Consider the following 23,763-nt stretch of genomic DNA (forward strand, 5'->3'; position numbering starts at 1 on the left):
CCATCAGAAAATAAGATAAAACCACTGGCTTCCACCACTTTTCATTGCTTCTTCACTGTTACTTCCATCTAGAACCTGCACAGCAAAATGGTAACATGGAGTCTTACTAAATAATATTAATCTGCACAATGAAATACAAGTGAAAAAACCAGGGCAAACTCTATAGATGTCAAAGCTATATTTGCAGACTTGCTTTGAAGTCCCTTAAATACATAATATTGAATAATAATTCCTTACACTTCTATAGTGCTTTTCTGGACACTCCACTGAAAGTAATGGGGACTCCCCTCCACCACCACCAATGTGCAGCATCCACCAAAAATAAAGAATTTGAATAACAAATAAGACACTGGTACACCCAGTTTTAAAAATGTAGTCACTTATATAAACACTTCCATGTAAAAGATTCTTTTTGCCTGACTACACAGAGGACAGGAAGAATCTTAGCAGGCTCCACAACCCCACAGTTGAAGTAGAAACAACATCTCACTCTTCAAACCATTTATTTTGCCATTGCCAGTGTCCTGACACAAAACAAATGACATCATTTCACAGCTCTCATTAAAAATAATTTAATTTGCCTCATTTAATGTATTTTCCAGCCATCACCAACAATCACGTGTTTTTCACTGCAAGATTTAACCAACAGGACATTCAAAAAGTAAATATACCACGAATGCAAGGAAGTCATTTTGCTCAAGAGAGAAGTATTCCTAGAAAATTGTTCTGCAGTGTAAAAGTACTATCTGGAATAATCATTACAAAACATTCCTGGGGTATAATATACAGATGGAATATTGTTATAGAAAATCATAGCAGCTAAAATTCATTCTGTTAATGTGGAATAGGATCACTTAAAATAATTACAAAGTCATTCTTTGTCAAACCTTTAAAGCATAAACTTTTAACAACAGCATTTTGCTTTCAGAATGTTTTATTGCTCAAAACAATACCACATAATTAAAAAAAATCACTGATAAGATACAAAACTCTGAATACCATTGGTATAATGATATAACTAAAAATAACTACAGTAAAGTGCTAAGTTAAATTTCAGTAGTTGTTCATCTGTATAGTTCAGCCTTTCCAAAAACTTAAAAACTAAGTATTGGCTTCTGTTAATTTATAATGGTATCGAAGTAAACAAGCTTGGGGTGGAAGACAAATCCTATTATAATGTCTAAAATTTACAAATTAAAGCACTTCAATAAACACAATTAAGCATTTATACCATAAAATTAAGAATTTTGACAAAATAATACACATACTTGTCATGGCAGAAAACATAATACCTTAATTATTTAAAAATGTTAAGTGTTTTCCCAACCATTTCAAAGTTTTTATCAACCTCAAAATGTTAGTAAAATTCCATACAAAACTGTGAAAAATACAGCTTTGGGATGACTGGAAACTACAAATTCCTAAACCACCACCAGATTCCAATAGAGCCCTATTACTGCAAACTGGAAAAAAGATGGGAGGTTGTATTAAGATCTCATTACTCAGACATGTTGTATCTTCTCAGCAGAACACTCACTGACTCTAATTACAAGCTGGTAAAGATATTTCCAATGCAATCAGGTTGACACTTAGCAGACAATTCCTCATCTAGAAGATCACTGACATTCAGAAAGCCCAGCCACAACTTATGGTTCTTCAAACATCTGAATAGCAGCATGATCTTGAAGGCTGATCTAAACACAATTCTACATTTGATTCTTGGTCAGAAGTTCAATGAATTCCCATGACAAGTCATATAAGGCGTTCCTCCTTTGGCAGTTTGAGAGCGTCACTTGTCTGCACACGTGCTCCAGTCTGTTCTTCAGAGCTCGGTCGATATGTTCCTTCTGTTTGCCTTTTCTTTCTTATGATGCAGAAGAAGATGAAGAGGGCAATACCCAAGATTACCAGTATACTTCCAATTACACTGGGTGCCACAATAGCAGCTATGTTGACAGGCTGTAAGATAGAAACAGAATTAACCCTCAAGTCCATTTACAAGGCAAATGGCAACAAATGATCATTTATATTTATATGGCCTATTAATACATAGTTTTAAGAACACATTCCCCTGTGACAGTTAATTCTCAAAACAAGTCTGCGCATTTGACAGTACAGTATGCAACAATGAGTTTAATGTCATAGGTGGAACAAGAGTAGGAATGTGTATAAACAATTGCTGAGGAAGAATAATTTAAAACAGACCTGGAGTGATTATGAATCTTTACAGATCCAACTCAAGAATAAACTCAAGAAGGATGAAAATTGTGATTGAAATGTACTACAGACCACTCATCCCAGACAGTTATATTGATACCTTATCATACAGTGAAATCAGATCTGCATGGATTAAGCCTAGTGTTCTCTGTGCTTTGTTTTTATGCAAAAATAGCACAGGGAATTATATACTGTACCAATCAACCTGATAACCTCATAAAAAGAATCAAAATTCAAGGAGCACTAAAATGAAAACTGCCTTCTAGGAATCATCTGGGCAGACACAGACGTGGTAGCCTGTGCTTAATTAATCTACAAGATTTTTTAATTAGAGAGTAACTTCCGAAGAACATAACTTTGCATGGCATAGGTACAGAAGCAGCCATTCAAAGTGCGCGGTACAGACACGTACCAGAGGTAATTGGCTACGGCGTCACGTATCGTGACGCAAGATGACGCGGGGTACCGCGTTACGTGATTGGTTGACCGACAGGGGCACTTGTGGTCCGTTGGTCTGTCGTAGAAAGATTTACAGTAAACATCTTTACTGTGCCCGTTGTAGTATTGAATATTTAGATGGAATTTTACCACTGAAGGGAAATCTTAGTAGCTGAGCATAAAAAGAAGAGGAGCATACTGCAACGTGTGTGAAGGCCATAAACGATATTAATTTTGGATCATAAACATACAGTATATGGCTGGTCTCGGTACTTTAAAGAAAACATACACGAAACATGGTTTCATTATGACCAGAATTGGTCTTGGAATATTTTTAACTTGATTTACAGTATTTGAGAGGTATGTCTTGACACCGATACTACGTAAATACTGCTCATGTATATGTTTCTAGGTTTATATTATGCATTTCATACGGTCAAATTACTTTTGAGCAACTGATAAGAAGCGTGAAACGGAATGCCCAGGGCGTTCTAGTTTTTGTTTTGTTTTAATGCAGTGCAGTGGATTTTTTAGAGATATCAAGTACATACAAGTCATTTTTTAAATGTTGTAGTTCGTCTTGTAAAAATGTTACGAGTACATCATCTGTCAACAATTACACAGGTTCTGTTTCCATATTGCGGATTTTGGTTACGTAATATTATTTTCTAATTTCACGTTGTGAATATACAGATGCAGCCATTCAAAGTGCGCGGTACAGACACCGCAGTACAGATACCGCAGGTAAGATGACACGCGATACCGCGGTGCGTGATTGGTTGACCGACAGGGGCACTCGTGGTCCGTTGGTCTGTCGTAGAAAGAATTACTGTAAACGTCTTTACTGTTCCCGTTGTAGATATTGAATTTTACCACTGAAGGGAAATCTTAGTAGCTGAGCATAAAAAGAATAGGAGCATACTGTAACGCGTGTGAAGGCCATAAACGATATTAATTTTGGAACGTAAACATACAGTATATGGCTGGTCTTGGTACTTTAAAGAAAAAAATACACACCAGTATTCCATTTCTCCCTAAACATTGTAAGCTTCGAAGTCTTTAACTAACGTGATACCGGAGTCAACAAGCATACTTTTAGAATTTGATTAAAAGGGAATATAATATGGAATCGCGTATCTAAAGAATTTAATAACGGTATGATTATATCTGTGTACTGCGGCAGGACTGTGTAAGGCTGTTTCGCCTACTTGATCATGCGAGCTGTCTTGTAGCCTACTGGTCTAGGTGCGTGACTACCAACCGGCAGGTTGTGTGTTCGAATCCAGCTGGTGTTGGACTTTTCATTTTTATTTATTTATTTTTTAATCGCGTAACATAAACATATTACCGTATGCAAACTGTACTGTATACAGTATGTATATGTATATTTGATGTCTTAACTGTGCCCATTCAATTGAATTAAAAAAAAATTATTTAACACGAACATTAAGCTGTTTACATCTTCCGCCTGAGAACAGTCACCCGTTGCTACCCAACGCAGAATGGTGATTGGCTGACACTATCTGACACCCCTCTGATTGGAGAAAAAAGACGTGCTGGCGTGCTATACACACTACCAGGAAGAGGATTTCTTTCTATTCAAAACGTGTATTTTAAAAGTTTAAGAAGTAAAAACCTTACAGCGTACACAGATTTCTAAACTGATCAGGATCGTTATCTTTGTCTTATGCATAATAATGTTCACCGCTCTGTCCAGCAAATTAATAATAAACTTTATTTTATATAGCGTTTTAAACGAATAAGTAATTAGATTGCTCATAAACCTAATCACTTGCTTTTTCTTTTTATTTAGGCTCAGATTTCAACTATAGATCGTATTATTAATAACCATAATAACAACCAACCAACAAAAACAACCATATAAACATAATGGTGGTGCTGGACCTTCCAGTTTTATTTATTTATTTTTTAATCGCGTAACATAAACATATTACCGTATGCAAACTGTACTGTATACAATATGTATATGTATATTTAATGTCTTAACTGTGCCCGTTTAAGTATTGAATATTCATATCTAATTTTACCACTGAAGGGAAATCTTAACATAAACATACAGTATATGGCTGGTCTCGGTACTTTAAAGAAAAAAATACACACCGGTATTCCATTTCTCCCTAAACATTGTAAGCTTCGAAGTCTTTAACTAACGTGATACCGGAGTCAACAAGCATACTTTTAGAATTTGATTAAAAGGGAATATAATATGGAATCGTGTATCTCAAGAAATTAATAACGATATAATTATATTCATGTTGCAAAAGAACTGCAACGGACATAAAAACTCCCTTGCATGGTTTCATTACGACCAGAATCGGTCTTGAGATATTTTTAACTTGATTTACAGTATTTGAGAGGTATGTCTTAACACCGATACTACAGTGCTTAAGTACTGCTCACGTATATGTTTCTAGGTTTATATTATGCATTTCATACGGTCAAATTACTTTTGAGCAATAAGAAGCGAGAAACGGTATGCGTTTTACTTTCGTTTTGTGCTGGGACCCGTGGATTGATTAGAGATATGAAGTACATACAAGTCATTTTTTAAATGTTGTAGTTCGTCTTGAAAAAATGTTACGAGTACATCATCTATCAACAATTACACAGGTTCTGTTTCCATATTGCGGATTTTGGTTACGTAATATTATTTTCTAGATTTCACGTTGTGAATATGATGGGATGTCTGATGGGATGTTTCTAAAAATCCGTCCTCTGTAAAACGTCTTCTCTAGTTGTCCTGCATATGTATTCGCTAATGAAGCTGTGTGTTCTGAGCCTAGATCTCTACATTTCTGTATGAACCAGCTTAGAGGGCTAAAGACAGCTTGTGTTTAAATTGAGTGTAAGGCAATTTATGCTTCTAAAGTCATGGTCAGCATTTATCTTTGTACTGTGTTGTAAACTTGTTCTGTGCCAAGTCACATTATTTTATAGCGTTTTTAAAGCGTTATCAAATATGGTGTTACTGTAGTTTACTGAGTCCCATGTCACATGGTCTGTGATTGAAACCTGTAAAACCGGTTTAATTCGTCACAGCCAGCACTCTTCAGGTGTGAGGGTCTTCTGCTCAGAATGAAACACTAAAATGTTTGTGTATATTCTAATGGTAGTGGGGGCGGGGTGTGTGGGAACAGGTTTGGTTGAAACATTTTCTCTGAAAGCATTTTCTTCTTGTAACCGATCTTGTTACAGCATGTTACAGTTTACTATTATTAACCATATTAATTTTAAGTGCTTAATGTAAAATCTTGTAAAAATATATTTTCATTGTTCAAATATACATTAAGTCTGACTATCATATAATAAGTTAAATACAAAACTAAAGAAAAAATAGGGTTAAATATAATTCAAAATATTTTGCTAACAATGTTAACTGTTTATGAATAATAAAATGTATTAAGTAAGGAGTAGGATGGCACAGTTGTTAGTATGTTTTTTGTTTTTTTTTAACCCAATCTCCGGGAAACCATTAGTACGATGGTGAATCGGAGATTCTCAACCCTTGCTGCGTACGACTGGAAAAGAATTCGTGATCGGATCAACGAAATGCTTCGTAGGAGGAGGCGGTCTTTTCCTCTTGTCTAACAGTCTGTCCACAAACAAAACATTCCTGTTAGACAAGAGGAATTGAAAAAAAAACAATGTTGTCAATGAAAACCGGTGTGTGTGTCTCTCCCTGCTGGATGTCCCTCTCACAAACTGCTGAATGAATAAAATAATTTTATTGAAAACGAGTTTGCGATTGTCTGGTCTTTAAATTCTGGAGATACGCGATTCCATATTATATTCCCTTTTAATCAAATTCTAAAAGTATGCTTGTTGACTCCGGTATCGCGTTAGTTAAAGACTTCGATGCTTAAAATGTTTAGGGAGAAATGGAATACTGGTGTGTATGTTTTCTTTAAAGTACCGAGACCAGCCATATACTGTATGTTTAAGTTCCAAAATTAATATCGTTTATGGGCTTCACACGCGTTGCAGTATGCTCAGGCACTAAGTAAAAGGAGATGCTTCGTATTGCTTGACTAATTTTAAAAACTAAGTTAAAAATATAAAAATTGCAGGCGCTGCTCTGGTGCGTCGGCTCCTACACAGTGCCTGTCTGCCGTAAGCGTTACAATATACATACAGTACCCAACACTGCTTGTACCCATCTGTCATGCAAATAAAACACCTTGAATTGAATTGAATTGAGGGGAGAAGGGGGGGATACTAAAGCCAATACTGGCTCAATGGGCTTTGACGTGCTAATGCATTGGTTTAACGGTCCGGGTGTGGCAGGCTTCCAATGTCAACTCGACTCGATTAGAAGACAATGAACGTATTTTAGCCCTAAATGAATTAATAGCAAACATGGTTTACATAAAATACATTTTTCCAAGAAAGTTTATAATAATACGATCTATAGTTGAAATCTGAGCCTACTTTAAAAATAAAGGAAAAGCATTTTCAGAGAGCAATAGAGCAATGTAGAAAAAGTGATTAGGTTTATGAGCAATCTAATTACCTATTCGCTTAAAACGCTATATAAAATAAAGTTTATTTAGAGATGAATGATCAGTGTCGCAGTTTAAATAATGTGAGTCAGGAAACTAACACAGCGCCACCGGATGTAATAACGCAATAAAAACGCTATAAAATAATGTGACACAGTACAGCACAGTACAACAATACTGACCATGACTTTAGAAGCATAAATTACCTTACACTCAATTTAAACACAAGCTGTCTTTCTGTATGAACCTCTAAGCTGGTTCATACAGAAAATGTAGAAATGCATTAGCCTGATCATGATTAAAAAACACATAATTAAACACGCGTTTGCGATTTAAATCAGAACACGATTTAAATCAATATAAATGTTTATATTGTAACGCATACTGTCCAGCCTCCATTTCTCTATAAAAATTTACTGTTGCACACACACACACAATAGAAGCAGGAACCGCTGTCAGAAGGGAAGATATATTCAAAATATCGCAAATATCGATCATGTTGCGATATTTTGAAATATAAAAGTCAATTGATTGTCCATAATATCGCTTACCTATTTTTTCGAAGAAATGTTTGTTAAAATAAAAGTCCAGCACCAGCTGGATTCGAACACACAACCTGCCAGTTGGTAGTCACGCACCTAGACCAGTAGGCTACAAGACAGCTCGCATGATCAGGTAGGCGAAACAGCCTTACACAGTCCTGCCGCAGTACACGGATATAATCATACCGTTATTAAATTCTTTAGATACGCGATTCCATATTATATTCCCTTTTAATCAAATTCTAAAAGTATGCTTGTTGACTCAGGTATCACGTTAGTTAAAGACTTCGAAGCTTACAATGTTTAGGGAGAAATGGAATACCGGTGTGTATTTTTCCTTGTGATTTTAAGCTCTAGTTGAATGATAGGTGTCGCATTTTAAATCATTTTCGTAGCTAGAAATTATGAAACGCCCTGTTAAAAGCAAGGAAGTTTTTATGCCCCGTTGAAGTAAAACAAAATGCCTGACAAAGTATGGCTTGGACAGATTCCAAGTGCTTGTACAAATGTGCTAAAGAAATTATACTTTGAGTATACAGCTTGTCCAAAGTCATCCATTATTAATACTATTAGTAATATCTTCAGTAAAGGCTTTGATGCATAAATATTTCTGATAAAGGTAGGTTGTGTACTTCTGTCCAACTGAGCAATCTTGCTTTCATAATATATACCAACATTTTAATGACTGATGATTAACATGCTGTAATACACAGTTCAAAATTAAAGGCTCAAATGCTGTACATGAGAGGTTAAGCTCCCCCTGGCGGTTTTACAAGGATAGTTAGTCACGTGACACACGTGACACGCGTGATACCGCGTGATACTGCGTGATACTGTGACACGCCCACCGGGGTATGCCGCGAAATACCTCACCCATTTTGAATGGCTGCATCTGTATGATTTGGGCAAACAGAGCTGCAAAGAAGTACATTATGGGTTGTTGTTTTTTTTTGCAGTTTTATCTAGAACAAGCGATGCTTAAACCTTTGTCTGATTCTTGTGAAACTATCCACACGACAGTTACAGTACCTAGGAGTTGACTTCAGTGATGTCACTGATGGGATGTTTCTAAAAATCCATCCTCTGTAAAACGTCTTCTCTAGTTGTCCTGCATATGTATTTGCTAATGAAGCTGTGTGTTCTGAGCCTGGTTCTCTACATTTCTGTATGAACCAGCTTAGAGGGCTAAAGACAGCTTGTGTTTAAATTGAGTGTAAGGCAATTTATGCTTCTAAAGTCATGGTCAGCATTTATTATTGTACTGTGCTGTAAACTTGTTCTGTGCCTAGTTACATTATTTTATAGCTTTATCAAATCTGTACATTGTCTGTCGATAATGTTTCTGTAGTGCTTTTTCAGCCCTCAGCATGTGACCGCCCTGGTGGCGCTGTGTGTTAGTTTCCTGACTCCCATGTCACACGGTCTGTGATTGAATCCCATGGAACTATGACTTTATTTTTTAACAAACATTTCTTTGAAAAAATGAAACGTTTCCCTTGGTCAGAGATAATTGTAGCCAATTTAATGCGAGAGATTTTAAGTTTTAACAGAAGAAAACTACGAATATGAAAACAGCCATAGCAACAAAAAATACTGTGCAAATATCAAAAGGCTACTTCAGTAATGAAATAATGATCACAGCAGAAACAAGACACTGTTTACACCATATTGTTAAGAAAGACTCAAGACAGAAATGTTCATGTACAGCTGGAAAAAACAACTTCTAAAACAAAAGTGAAGGCTGCAACATTACGCCCATGCTTTTCCACACTTGTAAGGATAACCTTAAAACTTAGGCTGTTGAGTCCAATCAATTAAAGCTGGAGTTCTGCAGGTTGTACAGGCTTAAAAGGTAGATCGGTAGTTTATCTGCAATATAGTCCAGTACTTTAGGTGTTTCTTGGTTTAATTTTCCTGCTTATTAATGCTTACTTTCCTACATTTCCAATGCAGTTCACTATCATTATGCACAAAAGCCAAACCATAAACTTTGAAGCTAGCAGACTTCAAGAAAACACCTGTTGGTGTTAGATTATAATAAAACCTCACCATTTAACACCAACAGGTGTTTTCTTGAAGTCTGCTAGCTTCAAAGTTTATGGTTTGGCTGTGTTTATGTAGAAAAAGCGATTAGGTTTATGAGCAATCTAATTACCTATTCGCTTAAAATGCTATATAAAATAAAGTTTATTTAAAGATGAATGATAAGTGTCGCAGTTTAAATCATTTTCGTAGTAGGGCTTGGACAGATTCCAAGTGCATTTTTGCAATTTACGTTGCATTGTCCAATGTGCTGTTGTAATACAGTTTAGAATACAGTAAGTCTAAACTGTATCAGCTTTATTTATGGGTTGCAATTTAGAAAAAGTAAAAAACCGCACTCAAAATGCAATTTAGAGCTTTCTGGCAAGAGGAGACACCCAAATTATAATGTAACATGCCACTGTTTGTGCATGAAAAAAGTTATACTGCAATTTTCCTTAGATACGCGATTAAAAAAAATAAATTTTTTGAATCCCCGGCGGAACACATTCCATAAGAATCAGCGCTTTTATACAGTTTATCGCCTTTAAACACATATATTTAAACACGCGTTTACGATTTAAATCAAAACGCGATTCAAATCAATATAAATGTTTATTTTGTAACGCATAGGTGACTATTCATTGTTATTAAAAAGACTTAAATTCGATCATGTTGTGATATTTAGAAATATAAATTTGTTTGGTGCGAGTGAGGTTTTATTTAATCTCTGACCAAGGGAAACGTTTCATTTTTTCAAAGAAATGTTTGTTAAAAAATAAAGTCATAGTTCCATGGGATTCAATCACAGACCGTGTGACATGGGAGTCAGGAAACTAACACACAGCGCCACCAGCGCGGTCACATGCTGAGGGCTGAAAAAGCACTACAGAAACATTATCGACAGACAATCTACAGATTTGATAAAGCTATAAAATAATGTAACTAGGCACAGAACAAGTTTACAGCACAGTACAATAATAAATGCTGACCATGACTTTAGAAGCATAAATTACCTTACACTCAATTTAAACACAAGCGGTCTTTAGCCCTCTAAGCTGGTTCATACAGAAATGTAGAGAACCAGGCTCAGAACACACAGCTTCATTAGCAAATACATATGCAGGACAACTAGAGAAGACGTTTTACAGAGGATGGATTTTTAGAAACATCCCATCAGTGACATCACTGAAGTCAACTCCTAGGTACTGTAACTGTCGTGTGGATAGTTTCACAAGAATCAGACAAAGGTTTAAGCATCGCTTGTTCTAGATAAAACTGCAAAAAAAACCAACAACCCATAATGTACTTCTTTGCAGCTCTGTTTGCCCAAATCATATATTCACAACGTGAAATTAGAAAATAATATTACGTAACCAAAATCCGCAATATGGAAACAGAACCTGTGTAATTGTTGACAGATGATGTACTCGTAACATTTTTACAAGACGAACTACAACATTTAAAAAATGACTTGTATGTACTTGATATCTCTAAAAAATCCACTGCACTGCATTAAAACAAAACGAAAACTAGAACGCCCTGGGCATACCGTTTCACACTTCTTATCAGTTGCTCAAAAGTAATTTGACCGTATGAAATGCATAATATAAACCTAGAAACATATACGTGAGCAGTATTTACGTAGTATCGGTGTCAAGACATACCTCTCAAATACTGTAAATCAAGTTAAAAATATTCCAAGACCAATTCTGGTCATAATGAAACCATGTTTCGTGTATGTTTTCTTTAAAGTACCGAGACCAGCCATATACTGTATGTTTATGTTCCAAAATTAATATCGTTTATGGCCTTCACACGCGTTGCAGTATGCTCCTATTCTTTTTATGCTCAGCTACTAAGATTTCCCTTCAGTGGTAAAATTCCATATAAATATTCAATACTACAACGGGCACAGTTAAGACATTAAATATACATATACATACTGTATATAGTACAGTTTGCATACGGTAATATGTTTACACAGATAGTGTTACATCTGAATAGTTTTTTTTTACTTCACATTCTTTGAATGCGTCCCCATGCTACCCTGTGAGTTTAATTTTATATAAACAAACTAGACATCAGATGTTTGTACTACAGGGAAATATATTTAAACTGAGAATAGTAGACACTATTTTCACATCTAGGGTTGTTGGAAACTGGAATAATCTGCACAGTAATGTCATTAAAGTCAAAATATCTGAAAATATGAAATGGAGGTGGTTTAAAATTCATTTACAAACACATGATTTTCAGAAGCATTTAGGATTGAGCACTTGAGTCATTATTAGCATTGAGGACAAAACACTACATTAAGACCCACAGAGTCCATGATTGACACTTTTTTTCCTACTCTTATATCAAAAAACTATTAAATATTCACTGACCTTCGCAGTCGTGAAATCACTGGTGTTGGTTTTCACAGTCACATTTTCTGTAAAAATAGAACGAAGTTGCATTATTCTATGCAGTATGTTTGGTTATTTATACTGTATGGCAACCTGAATCAAGAAATCGGTAAAACTGTAGAATAGAGAAAAAAAGTTGAACGTTTACAAATCCTACACAAGTATGGGTATGTGCTACAAAAATTCTGAGGTTTTGAGTCCATGCATGTTTGTTAAATTTACAGAACCTTCAATTTTCTGACCCAGAGCCCCATAACTTTAACAACTACATATTTTTCTCCTGTAGTGTGGAATGAGGAAAATCCAGCTTTACCTCTGTCAAGGGGGTCATTCGAGGTGCTATTTTTGGACAACCTGCATTCAGTAATGCATATCTGATGTCACAGTTATCAGAAGCTTATCACTTAAGAGTATTCATTCTGAATTGTATCTTGGAGCAAGCACCACATTAAAAAAGAAAATAGGGATGTGTGGAAACATGCATTATGTGCATGTAAAAGATTTTCTCCTTTTCTATACAGACTTTAAAGCCAACTGTTATTTGCACTCACATACAGTGGATATCAAAAGCATTCAACTCCCTTGGACTTTTTAATATATTTTTTTAGAATAAGAAATCATAATGTATTTAACTGGGAGTTTTTGTCATTAATAGAAACACCCTATATTGTCAAAGTGAAAACAAAATCCTACAGATATTAATTCTAATTATAAAATGAAAAATAACCAATTGCATAAGTATCCACATCCATTGACTCAATATTTGGTAGAGGCACGTTTGGGAGAAATTATAGTCTTCTTGGATTTTCGACCAACTTTGCACATTTAGACACTGCATTTTTGCCCATTTTTCTTTGCAAAATTACTCAACCTCCCTCATGCTGGTCAAGGTGGTGAACAGTAATTTTTAAATCCAGTCTTGACTGGATTGAGGTCCGGGCTTTTACTGGGCCACCCTAGAACATTTTGTCTTTTTTTCACTCCAGTGTGGCTTAAGCTGAATGTTTTAGGTCATTATCCTACTGTAAGATGAATCTTCTCCCAAGTCTCATGTCTGTTGCAGACTGCAGCAGGTTTTGCTCCAGGATTTCTCTATATTGTAGTGCATGCCTTTTTCTTTCTATCTTCACAAGTCTTCCAGGGCCTGACGCAGCAGGATGATAAGACCACCACCACCATACTTCACAGTAAGGATGGTGTTCATGGTTATGCTTGTGCCAAACATAATACTTACCATTGAGGCCAAAAAGGTCATTTTTTAGCTTGTTAGACCATAGAATCTTCTTCCGCTTGGTCTCGGAGTCTCAGCATGTAGTCAAGAGTGAGTTTTTGTCCCTCTCCCATGAAGCCCAATTTGTGAAGCATGGAGACAATTGTCAGATGCACAGTTTATCTTATCTCAGCCATGAAAGACTAATTCATTTAGAACTGGGCTTTCTGGCTAGCACTCTTCTCATCTGGATACTCAGAGGACATGCTATTCTTCACAGTGGTGCCATATTTTCTACATTTCGTTACTGAGCATTGGGGATATAAGATTATGGATTAAGATCACTTTATTGGCCATATACAATTTCTTGTATTAGGAATTTGTCTTTTCACATACCCCACCTAGCTCTCCATGAGACACAGACAGGGAGAGAATCTTGGGGTCAGTGCGCAGAGTCAACCATTTATACGGCACCCCCAGAGCAGTTGGGGTTAAGGGCCCAAGGGAGTAGGATTCCCCTGCTGGCCGCAGGATACGAACTGGCAACCTTCAAGCAAAAGGCACATATCCTTTGTCACAAAGCCACAGCACCTCCCCTGCATGTATGTAATGCCTCCGAAATTTTCATATACCCTTCCTTTAAGTGTTTTTCAATAACCCTATCCCAGATTTACTTTGAAAGCTTCTTTGTCTTCATGATGTAGTTCTTGTTGGGAGCTGTACTCATCTCCTGAGAGACCTCCCTCAGATAAGTGTATTTATCATTAACTCATGTGAAACACCATAACTGCACACAGATGGACTCCATTCAACAAATCAAATCTTAAGAAATTTGGTTGCACCAGAGCCTTTTTAGCTGTGCCTTAGTAAAGGGGGTGAATACTTATTCAATCACTTATTTTCTGTTTTATATTTATAAATAAGTTAGGAAGATCTGTAGAATTTTGTTCTCACTTTGACATTATAGGGGGTTTCACCTAAATGTGAAAAAGTCCAAGGGGAATCAATACTTTTGATAGCCATGGTCTATGCATCAATCTATGTTCCACCTTGTTACTTAGTTCCATCCAACCATTTTTATCTTTCTTTTCCAGAGCTTATCCTGAAAATGTCAAACATTATTTAAGTTTTCTAATACATTTTTTTTGTAAGTTCATATTTTTCTGCAAGTACTTATATCGTGTTTCTATTGAAAAATGGTAAAAGGCCTTTTAAAAAATGACACAATACTATTGTTTCTTCTTTTTACAGATGACCAATTTTCAGTTCTACTGCTCTGCAAATGTGTTAATTTGCATTCTTAAAGCAATATGAAACTTTTCCAAGAATGTTTAAATTTTATATCCACAGTTTACCATACAGTTTCAAGGCCAAACCTCTCAACTTTAAAACTGAAACTAGGGTGGTTTCATTGTTAATCATTGAACTATATAAACAAAACCAACCAAGGACAAAAGTACACTTAACATAAGAAAAAGTAAACAAATTAAAACAGTTTTAATAGGCTGGAACCTAAAGTGTGTTAATAATACACTAGATTCCCTCTGAAAGCAAGAACATAAAGGTAGTAATGAAGATGAGAGCATTAGGCATACAGTACCTGGGCTTATTTGGTTGCTAGTAGCCTAATGATCCAATACTGATATAGGGCAGTTTCTTAGGAATACCTGGGCTTATTTGGTTGCTAGTAGCCTAATGAGCCAATACTGATATAGAGCAGTTTCTTAAAGGACACCACAATCATCTTTAACAACACATTTGAACAGTTGGTTCCATGCTAACTCAATTCTCCGTTTATGGAAGCATTTTGTGTCCTAGGAAGAAATTAAGTTGAGGACATCTAGGCATATCTCCATAGGTCCCTGTAGTTTGGCATTCCTTACACAGCATGAATTAGCATGAATGCTTTCATGTGCAGTGTCCTGAGAGTAGCAGTATCTTTTTCCCATCATAGATATTCTAACTTTGCAAGATAAATTCCAATGAGTACTTTGAACAATTTCAAGCATTTGACCATCTTTTTTTATTGCTTTCTCACCCAGCCTGGATGGGAAAAGCAAAAAAATCAAAGCACCTAGGTCATTTTTCATACATTTTAATGAACAGAACCACTGTCCTCCTTGGCAATAACAAGTGGCAAAACTAGGTATAATGGCTCACTAAATATTGATATCTAAATACAACCAGTCCAGTCATTCATTCATATGAATAATTCATTCATAATAAGGCACAAAAAACAATGTTAACTCATTATTTACAGTTTCAAGCTTTGGAAGCAAGCAACTGGTAGAAATTAAAGACAAAACGTCTCATATATTAATTTACTCCACTCCATCCTTGACTTGCTAACAGCACTGAATTAACAATAGCTATGTGGTTAGTTACCCAAAAAACTGGCATAAGGGTCACTGCCTTTTTAAACCTGTTTAGCCCACAATTTTACATCTCTATTTAATCTATAAAATGTAATCTTTCACAATAGATTCAAGTCACTCAAAAGTAACACCTTACGCTATTTTAGAACAGCCAAAGGGAAAATCCATCCCCAAAATAAAGAGGTCCATAAGTCCTTTAATGACAACATTAAAGAACATTTCAAAAATCAATTATCATCACTGATCAAATGCTTTCTATATTAATAATGCCTCTGAAGTAAAATTCTATATGCATCCAAGGCTTGTTGACTTTCTCTGCTGTTGAGCAATACTGAAAAGAACACAGTCTCAAAAATATTCGTTTTCAAACTCAGTGCTTTTAGTGATGGAACAGTCCTGAAAGTCTAGCACACAAATGTCCACAAATAAAAAGGGGAATCAAGTAAACTTCAGTATTTCTGGGGGATTGTTTTATAGATCTACTTTCACTTCCCCCATGTAGCAATTTTGTTCAGGAACACATTTTAGACTTGTAGCTGAGTAACTGGATTGCTGGGTGTTAAAAAAATCAAAACGGAACCACAGATCAAATAAACTTCATAATGGCCTCAGGCCTCAAGCCATAAGCCAGCTCACAAGAGCAAAGGGAGCATGTCCCTGCCCAACACTGTTAAATACAATACCAAAAGCTTAATGTGCAAATAACATTTGTTTTCATTTCATATTGTCTGCTTTACAATTATATTTTCATGATAAAAACCCAAATTATTTAACTACGACTTTCACTGCTTAGCAGGAATTACATGGCATAAAAGAATATTCCTGAAAGGACATTTGTTGAGAACTACAAGTGAAGGGCAGCAGAGGGTGACCTTGTAAGCTGCCATCACATCTGTTAAAAATTACATTAAAAAGAACAAAGATCATAAGGAAGTTATGCTCAGAGGTTTTAGGACAGGAATTACAGTAGGTACTTGAAGGAATTGAGTGACACTTTAAATTTGGAGCTGCAAATTCCACTTATATGGCAGCAGCCAGCAGCCATATCACCCTGCAACTCACAACTGGCAACCCACTGAAGCTAAGCAGGTGTGAGCCTGGTCAGTTCCTGGAAAACTAAGGTTGCTGCTGGAAGAGGTTTTAGTGGGGCCAGCAGGGGGTGCTCACCCTGTGGTCCATGTGGGTCCTAATGCCCCAGTATAGTGACGGGGACACTATACTGTAAACCGGCACCGTCCTTTGGATGAGATGTAAAACCGAGGTCCTGACTCTCTATGGTCATTAAAAATTCCAGGGCGTTTCTGGAAAAGAGTAGTGTAACCCCAGCGTCCTGGCCAAATTCCCCATTGGCCCTTACCAATCATGGCCTCCTAATAATCCCCATCTATGAATTGGCTTCATTACACTGCTCTCCTCCCCACTGATAGCTGATGTGGGGAGAGCGTTCTGGCGCACTATGGCTGCCGTCGCATCATCCAGGTGGATGCTGCACATTGGTGGTTGTGGAGGGGAGTTCCCATTACCTGTAAAGTGCTTTGAGTGGAGTGTCCAGAAAAGCGCTATATAAGTGTAAGCAATTATTATTATTATTATTATAAATTGCAATTATTATTATTATAAATAACCTGTTATAGATTAACACCATTATTTATGTCAATAACCTAAATGTAACTACTACAACTAAATGATAAAACTTTAAGATTGGCAAATGATATTTATAAATGTTTTCTAAATTTGTTTAAGGTATTAATAGTAAACAAAATGGTACAGTATAACACATAAATGAACAAAGTTATCCAACACCAACTGGCACTGTGTGAAAAGGTAATTTTCCCCTAGTTAAATCAACCCAATTAAAGGGATAATTAGAGTTAGTTGATTAAACACAGCCAGGCTTGATTACAGCCAGCCCTGCTCAATCTAAACCTAACTTACTGTATTTTGACCCTTACCATCAGAGTCAAATTGCCAGCACAAAGATTCAACAAGCACATAATGCCACGAACAAAGGGAATTCCTGAAGAGATCAGAAAAAAAGTTGTTGATATCTATATCAGTCTGGTTACAAAGCCATTTCTAAGGCTCTGAGATTCCACCAAACCAGAGAGACAATCTCCAAATGGAGAACACTTGGAACAGTAGTGAATCTTCCCAGGAGTGGCCGGCCTGCCAAAATTTCTCTTTGAAGAAGAACTGCAGGCTTCTCTTGCCTCAGATAAGGTCAGTATTCATGACTCCACAATCAGAAAGAGACTGGACAAAAATGGGCTTCACGGGAGAGTAGCAAGGCAGAAACCACTGCTAACCAAGAACAATATAAATGCTCATCTCTCATTTGCCAAGAAGCACCTGAATGATCCCCAAGCCTTTTGGGAGAATGTTCTTGGGACAGATGAGTCAAAAGTGGAACTTTTTGGATGACATGGGTTCCATTATGTCTGGTGTAAAGAAAATGCAGCACTCCTCAGTGAGAACATCATACCAACAGTAAAACATGGTGGTGGTAGTGTGATGGTGTGGGGATGCTTTGCTGCCTCTGGACCTGGACTACTCGCCATAATTGAAGGAACCATGAATTCTGCTCTGTATCAGAAAATTCTTAAGGAGAATGTCTGGTCATCCATCCATAAGCTGAAGCTGAAGTGTAGTTGGGTCATGCAGCAAGACAATGATCCAAAACACAAAAGCAAGTCCACATCAGAACAGCTAAAAAGAAGTAAAATTAAAGTTTTGGAGTAGCCTAGTCAAAGTCCAGGCCTAAACCCAAAGATGCTATGGTAGGACCTGAAACAAGCAGTTCATGCTCAAAAAACTACCAATGTTACTAAATTAAAGCAGTTCTGTGAGGAAGAGTGGGCTACAATTCCTCCACAGTGATGTGAAAGACAGATATTGAATTATAGGAAGCGTTTGGTTGCAGTCATTGCAGCTAAAGGTGGCGCAACCAGTTATCAATTACGTTTTCACACAGGGGATATGGGTCGGATAACTTTGTTTATTAAATAAAAATAAAAGTTATTTGTTCACCCGGGTTCACTTTATTTAATATTAGATTTTGTCTAAAGATCTGAAAACATCCAGTGTGACAAATATGCAATAATAGAGGAAATCAGGAAAATACTTTTTCGCGGCACTATATACTATAAATTAATTAAACATTTGGAACAAATCCCAATTCCTGACTATAACCTGAACCATGTACAGTAATAATTTTTTTAAACCAATTATATTGCCATTGATAACACGTTATTATTATGGGTCACACCTTAGGTAAAGAATTCAGCACAGCATAGATTGTTCTTGTACATAAAGGACAAATTAGAATTAATAGTTCATATTTCATTTATTAAGTGCTATTTCCAAATGCTAAACTAAAGTTGCCAAGAGTTGTAGGTGTCTGGAATGAACTAAACTGTGTTGAGGAAGTTGATTCACTAAAAATCAGAAAAGTTCAGGGTCTCACATGCCACTAACTACTGTAAGTATTCAAAAGGATTGAATGAATTAAATTGAATAAAGATTAGTGAAGATGAAAAAGTTAAGAGAAACAAGAATATACATTGATGTATTGCTCTATATACCCCCATGTAATCAGGGTTTGGTCTTTTTATTTATTTGGAGGTGGATTTTAAGATTCATCTGATATGTCTTCAATAAATCCCCTAATCTTAATCTGAGTGCATCACTAATCTTTTTTATAAAATGCATAGAGCTGTAACTAACCGAAATTAATTTACCTGTGCTACATCACCCTGTTTTACCTTTTTGCCAACAGTAAACATCAGTAAAACATGATATTACCACTGTTAACAAATGATAACTAAATACAATTTGCTGTCCTGAAATTATAAACATTCACATTCTTCTTTCATATAGAAATGGCTATTTGAGTTACTGTTCACTTACTTATTCCCTGTATTTAGGAGTTAAGCCTATCATTTTAGTTTATGGAGTCTATAGTATTTAGAGATTACTTCCTAAACAGAAAGCATGTCATATCACAGAAATGCTGCATCAGCTTGTTGATCTCATTTTAAGAGACTAAGGCACAGAATGTAATCATTTCTAAACACTAACACATGGGTGATGCTAATGTACAAAAAGCACTTGAAAATGTTGTAGGGGACATGTAAAGTTTCTGAACTCCTGCATTAATTGCTTCTAAAGTGTGATCTGATCTTCATCTCAGTCATAATAATAGATCAACACAATCTGAATAAACAACACACAAACAATTGTACTTTTTCTTGTCAGTGACAGTGAATGTTTAAACAACATGTAAAATACAGACATGAAAATGTACAATTGTTTGTGTGTTGCTTGTTTCATCAGTTGTTTTTATCTATTATTATGATAGAGATAAAGTTTAGGTCACATTTTAGGAGCAATGACTCCAGGTATACATTTCAAAGAATTCACAAACTTTTCCTCACCACTGTACTCGGGTACTAAGAATTAAAATAATCCAAAGAACATACAGTTAAGTCTAAAGTAGTAAAGAAATCACTTAAATCACAAGTATAAACAAGTAATTTAAATCCATTTCAAACTTCAGTCTCAGTTAGCGACTGATAGAAAGCTCTGCACAGCAGTTTCCAAAGGATTAACAAAAAGGAGACACACAAATTGTCACCCTAAACTCAAAAACCATTGTCCCAAATTACCTTTGTCTTGCCCATACAACTGTGTGCAAAGCAAGAGAACTGAGTGTTTCATAGACTAATTGGCTCATCTGATACAAATGCAATGCTTTTATTCTTTCACATATCAATAATGTGTTCTCCTTGTGACATTTTGTATTGCTGTTTATGGCATACACAGAAATAATAGGTTGGGCTCCCAGTTTAAGGAGTCAAATAGTTATCTCGCCTGCTACATTAGATATTTTAATACAGTGAACTATGCTAATCTTTTTGGTGTTGAAATGTTGAAAACTGAAATAGTGGCAAACTGCTTATGGCAATACTGCAGAGGGGAATATATTATATATGTAAATATAAAAGGCAAAAACTGTACTTGTAATCTTGGGGAAATTATTCTGCACCTCTTTATGAACAAACTACAGAAAAAAAGTTATCTTCTTTGTACAGACTTTACATATTGTTAACACTTAAAGTCCATTTGGTTTTTTATGTTTATCAGTGACTCAGTTCAACAATTTCATTAGGCCATTTTTTTAAACCCTTTGGTTCCATTTTTTACGTAAGATTATAAAGTTACTTGTAGTTCTATTATCACCAGAAAGAAAAACAATAGTCGATACTTACCCTGCATGATGGCTGTTCCAAGTGACTGAAGAACAGGACTGCCAGGTTTTGAGTCTTTTTAATTTTTTAGCAATATTTTTCTACCAATGCAAACGTTAGTCACAAAAGGCAGTATTTCAGTGTGACGTCCATGCCATTTCAGTATGCATAGCATTTAAAAATAAAAAAATATATTATCATTAGGTTACTGCTCTCTGCCCAGGTTACTCATTAAAAACACAAAATGAAAATTAAAAATATAATCTCAAAATACCAACTGTGTCAAGACAATAAAAATCCAGAGGTACATCTGTGGTCTTCATGCATTCCTACAAAATTAAAAAATGAATAATAATTACAACAAATTTACTATTAACCGATAGCATAGGTTGCGCTAGGTCTACGTGTACACTACTCAGATTTAATTTTATTCTTTAAATTATTTTATTCTTTAATTTTATTCTATTAAAGAAATCATCACACTTACTGATCTTGAGCTAAAAGCAACTGCATAAAAAATAAAAAAAGTTATTTAAAAGTATAACTAAAAAAGTTCACATCCACATGAATCTCAATCTTGGGTTCTTGAAATTCTATCATTATATAACTAGCTATATGCATGCTTCATATTTCTTTAATTTTGACTGAACAGTAACAGCAGTGTTTGTGAGATATAAGCAGTATGTTTTGTTAGATTTTGTAGCATCAAACTGAGCTCACCTCTCTTAATTTGCCTTGTGCTTGAATCAAATCCAACTGTTTGCTCACATAGGGTGCATCTTTAATGAAGGATTCAAACACCTCTATTTAAGATCTAAAACCATAGAGATGTAATTCCAGAAAGAACTTCATAACTTCAATTATCTCGACCCTTCTGAAGGATCTTGACTAACTTCCTTTTTGAGACAAGCTGAAACACATTCTGTCTGCAACAGTGTCTTTATTTTGGAAGTCCTCTTTAACAGATGAAAACAACAACCTTCTGACACACCTAAGACTTAGTCACTAATCCTCAGAACACTTTTCTCTTTGTGAAGTAGCTGTGTATAAAAGGCAATATTAGCAAGTTGTGCACTTTATGTGGTGGGTGGAATAATAAAGCCACATTACATATTAATACATTATCAAATCAATATAAAAGCCAAAACAGCTTCAAGCCGTTTAAGAGATGCGTGAAAGGTCATATTTAGGCTCTGTTGATGGCTATAGCAAATAGACTGTAATAAGCACATATAAACCAATTTAAGTTGTTTTAACGACTTTTAATGTACAAGTATAGTCACAATACTTTGACGCAGTGGGCTTTTCCCATTGATTCTCTAATATTTATTCTTGCCAGGTGAGAAAGACATGGCCGTTACTCAAATAATTATTTTCAGTTTGTTCTTCCATGGTATATAATACAGCATAAATGAGTCAGTGCATTTCATGACACTACATCATGCATTGAACATGCAGTAATCTCACACCCATCACAATTGTCAGAGAAAATCTTTCAAACCCCTGACACTATGTGGTTTATGTACTTTGTCATGTATTCTCTATGGGATTCTAAACCTTTTAAAATAATTTAATTTTATATAGCATATTATAAAAGGGAAATGTGTTTTTGCAATATAACAGTGGAAGTAAATGCCCAATTTTAGGACCTGATTTAATTTGTTTCAACCAAACGTGGTATCATTTATAATACTTGATGTGATTTTTTATATATATGATTATATATTCAGGTGTACCCTCTACAACAAATACCTTTTACCAGCAATGCTATCGTGTAATGTAATATCTATTTAAAAGTGCATTTACATTAATGCAAAGTATGTACTTAAAAAAAAACTATCTTCGTTTAAGTGGTTATGATGAAGCAATTGATACACCTAAACATGTTGTAATTTATCAACTAATGGAATTTTACATGTTATAGTAGTAGAAACAGCTGGTGAAACTAAAAGAAGCGTAAAACATTCGGTAAGCTTTGTAACAAAAATATCGACATTTCCCCGGAAAAGATTATCTGACCGTCAAATTATCTCGCTTCTTTCGCTAACAAGAACCTAGTAAGTTTCAGCCAGCGTTACGCCATATCTTTCCAAGGACTTACAACTGAAACAGACAGCAGAGCCCATCATTTTTAAGGTTCATATTTTAAACAAAATATCACAGTTGCTTTGTATCTTTTAACAGCATTAAAAAGAAAAGATAGCCAACCTAATTAAAGGTAAAGTAGGCTTACCTGTCCACTATACTGTATATAGTTTCACTGTTGCACACAAATACACAAAATTCCTTCCGAGAACCACACAGGTCGCTTCCGCCTCACCTAATTAAGTAATCAAAACGAAACTGGTTATCAGACCCCCCTCCTTGGGAAAAAAAAACTATTAATGATTGACTATTTTCCTGTATCACAGATATTTGGACGCCTCTAACAAAACAAAATGCACGTCTCTGTGCCTCGCACTCACTTCTAATTGGTGTTGCTTAATACCTTAACCCTACCTGTCTCTTCTTTAAACATTTCTCTTCTGTTCCGCCTTTCCTGATCACGTGCCCAACAGTTTCGCATTACACTACCTGAGCCTTGCCCAACCTGTGGCGTGGGCAAAACTGAGACTCGCCTGTCCACATAAAGTTACAAGAAGAGGCACATTCTTCGCATTATAGACTTAAAAAATATTTCATTTTCATTCAACAGGAAAACGAGCTAAATTATCCATTGGAATTGAGCATGTTTTCTTTTATAAGAATACTGATATAAGAAACACTGATACATTTACATATT

At 35.6% G+C, this 23,763-nt stretch overlaps 1 protein-coding gene across 3 annotated transcripts; it reads right to left on the reverse strand.

Annotated features, from left to right (window-relative positions):
• Positions 1-486: 486 nt before the first annotated feature.
• Positions 487-23,507, reverse strand: LOC148650211 (protein crumbs homolog 3-like). 3 transcript variants are annotated; one of them, XM_088603782.1, is made up of 6 exons: positions 23,215-23,507; positions 21,702-21,760; positions 21,256-21,310; positions 21,003-21,082; positions 12,130-12,176; positions 487-1,959 (listed from the first exon to the last, which is right to left on the reverse strand). In XM_088603782.1, the coding sequence occupies exons 4-6, from the start codon at positions 21,007-21,009 to the stop codon at positions 1,753-1,755; spliced, it is 261 nt and encodes an 86-aa protein (XP_088459908.1). In that variant the 5' UTR covers positions 21,010-21,082; positions 21,256-21,310; positions 21,702-21,760; positions 23,215-23,507; the 3' UTR covers positions 487-1,752. The 3 variants fall into 3 exon arrangements, with proteins under 3 accessions (XP_088459908.1, XP_088459907.1, XP_088459906.1); XM_088603781.1 differs by lacking the exon at positions 21,702-21,760; XM_088603780.1 differs by lacking the exon at positions 21,702-21,760 and having other exon boundaries at positions 21,003-21,310; positions 23,215-23,506.
• Between the last annotated feature and the right edge of the window lie 256 nt (positions 23,508-23,763).

This window comes from Lepisosteus platostomus, chromosome 13 (assembly GCF_059453375.1).
Source record: "Lepisosteus platostomus isolate fLepPlt1 chromosome 13, fLepPlt1.hap1, whole genome shotgun sequence".
Taxonomy (NCBI): Eukaryota; Metazoa; Chordata; class Actinopteri; order Semionotiformes; family Lepisosteidae; genus Lepisosteus; species Lepisosteus platostomus.

Excerpts from the sequence above, each read along its gene's own strand:
- LOC148650211 (XM_088603781.1), bottom strand. Across the intron at positions 1,960-12,129 it reads GTGATTTCACGACTGCGAAG|CCTGTCAACATAGCTGCTAT; the intron begins GTCAGTGAATAT and ends TCTATCTTACAG.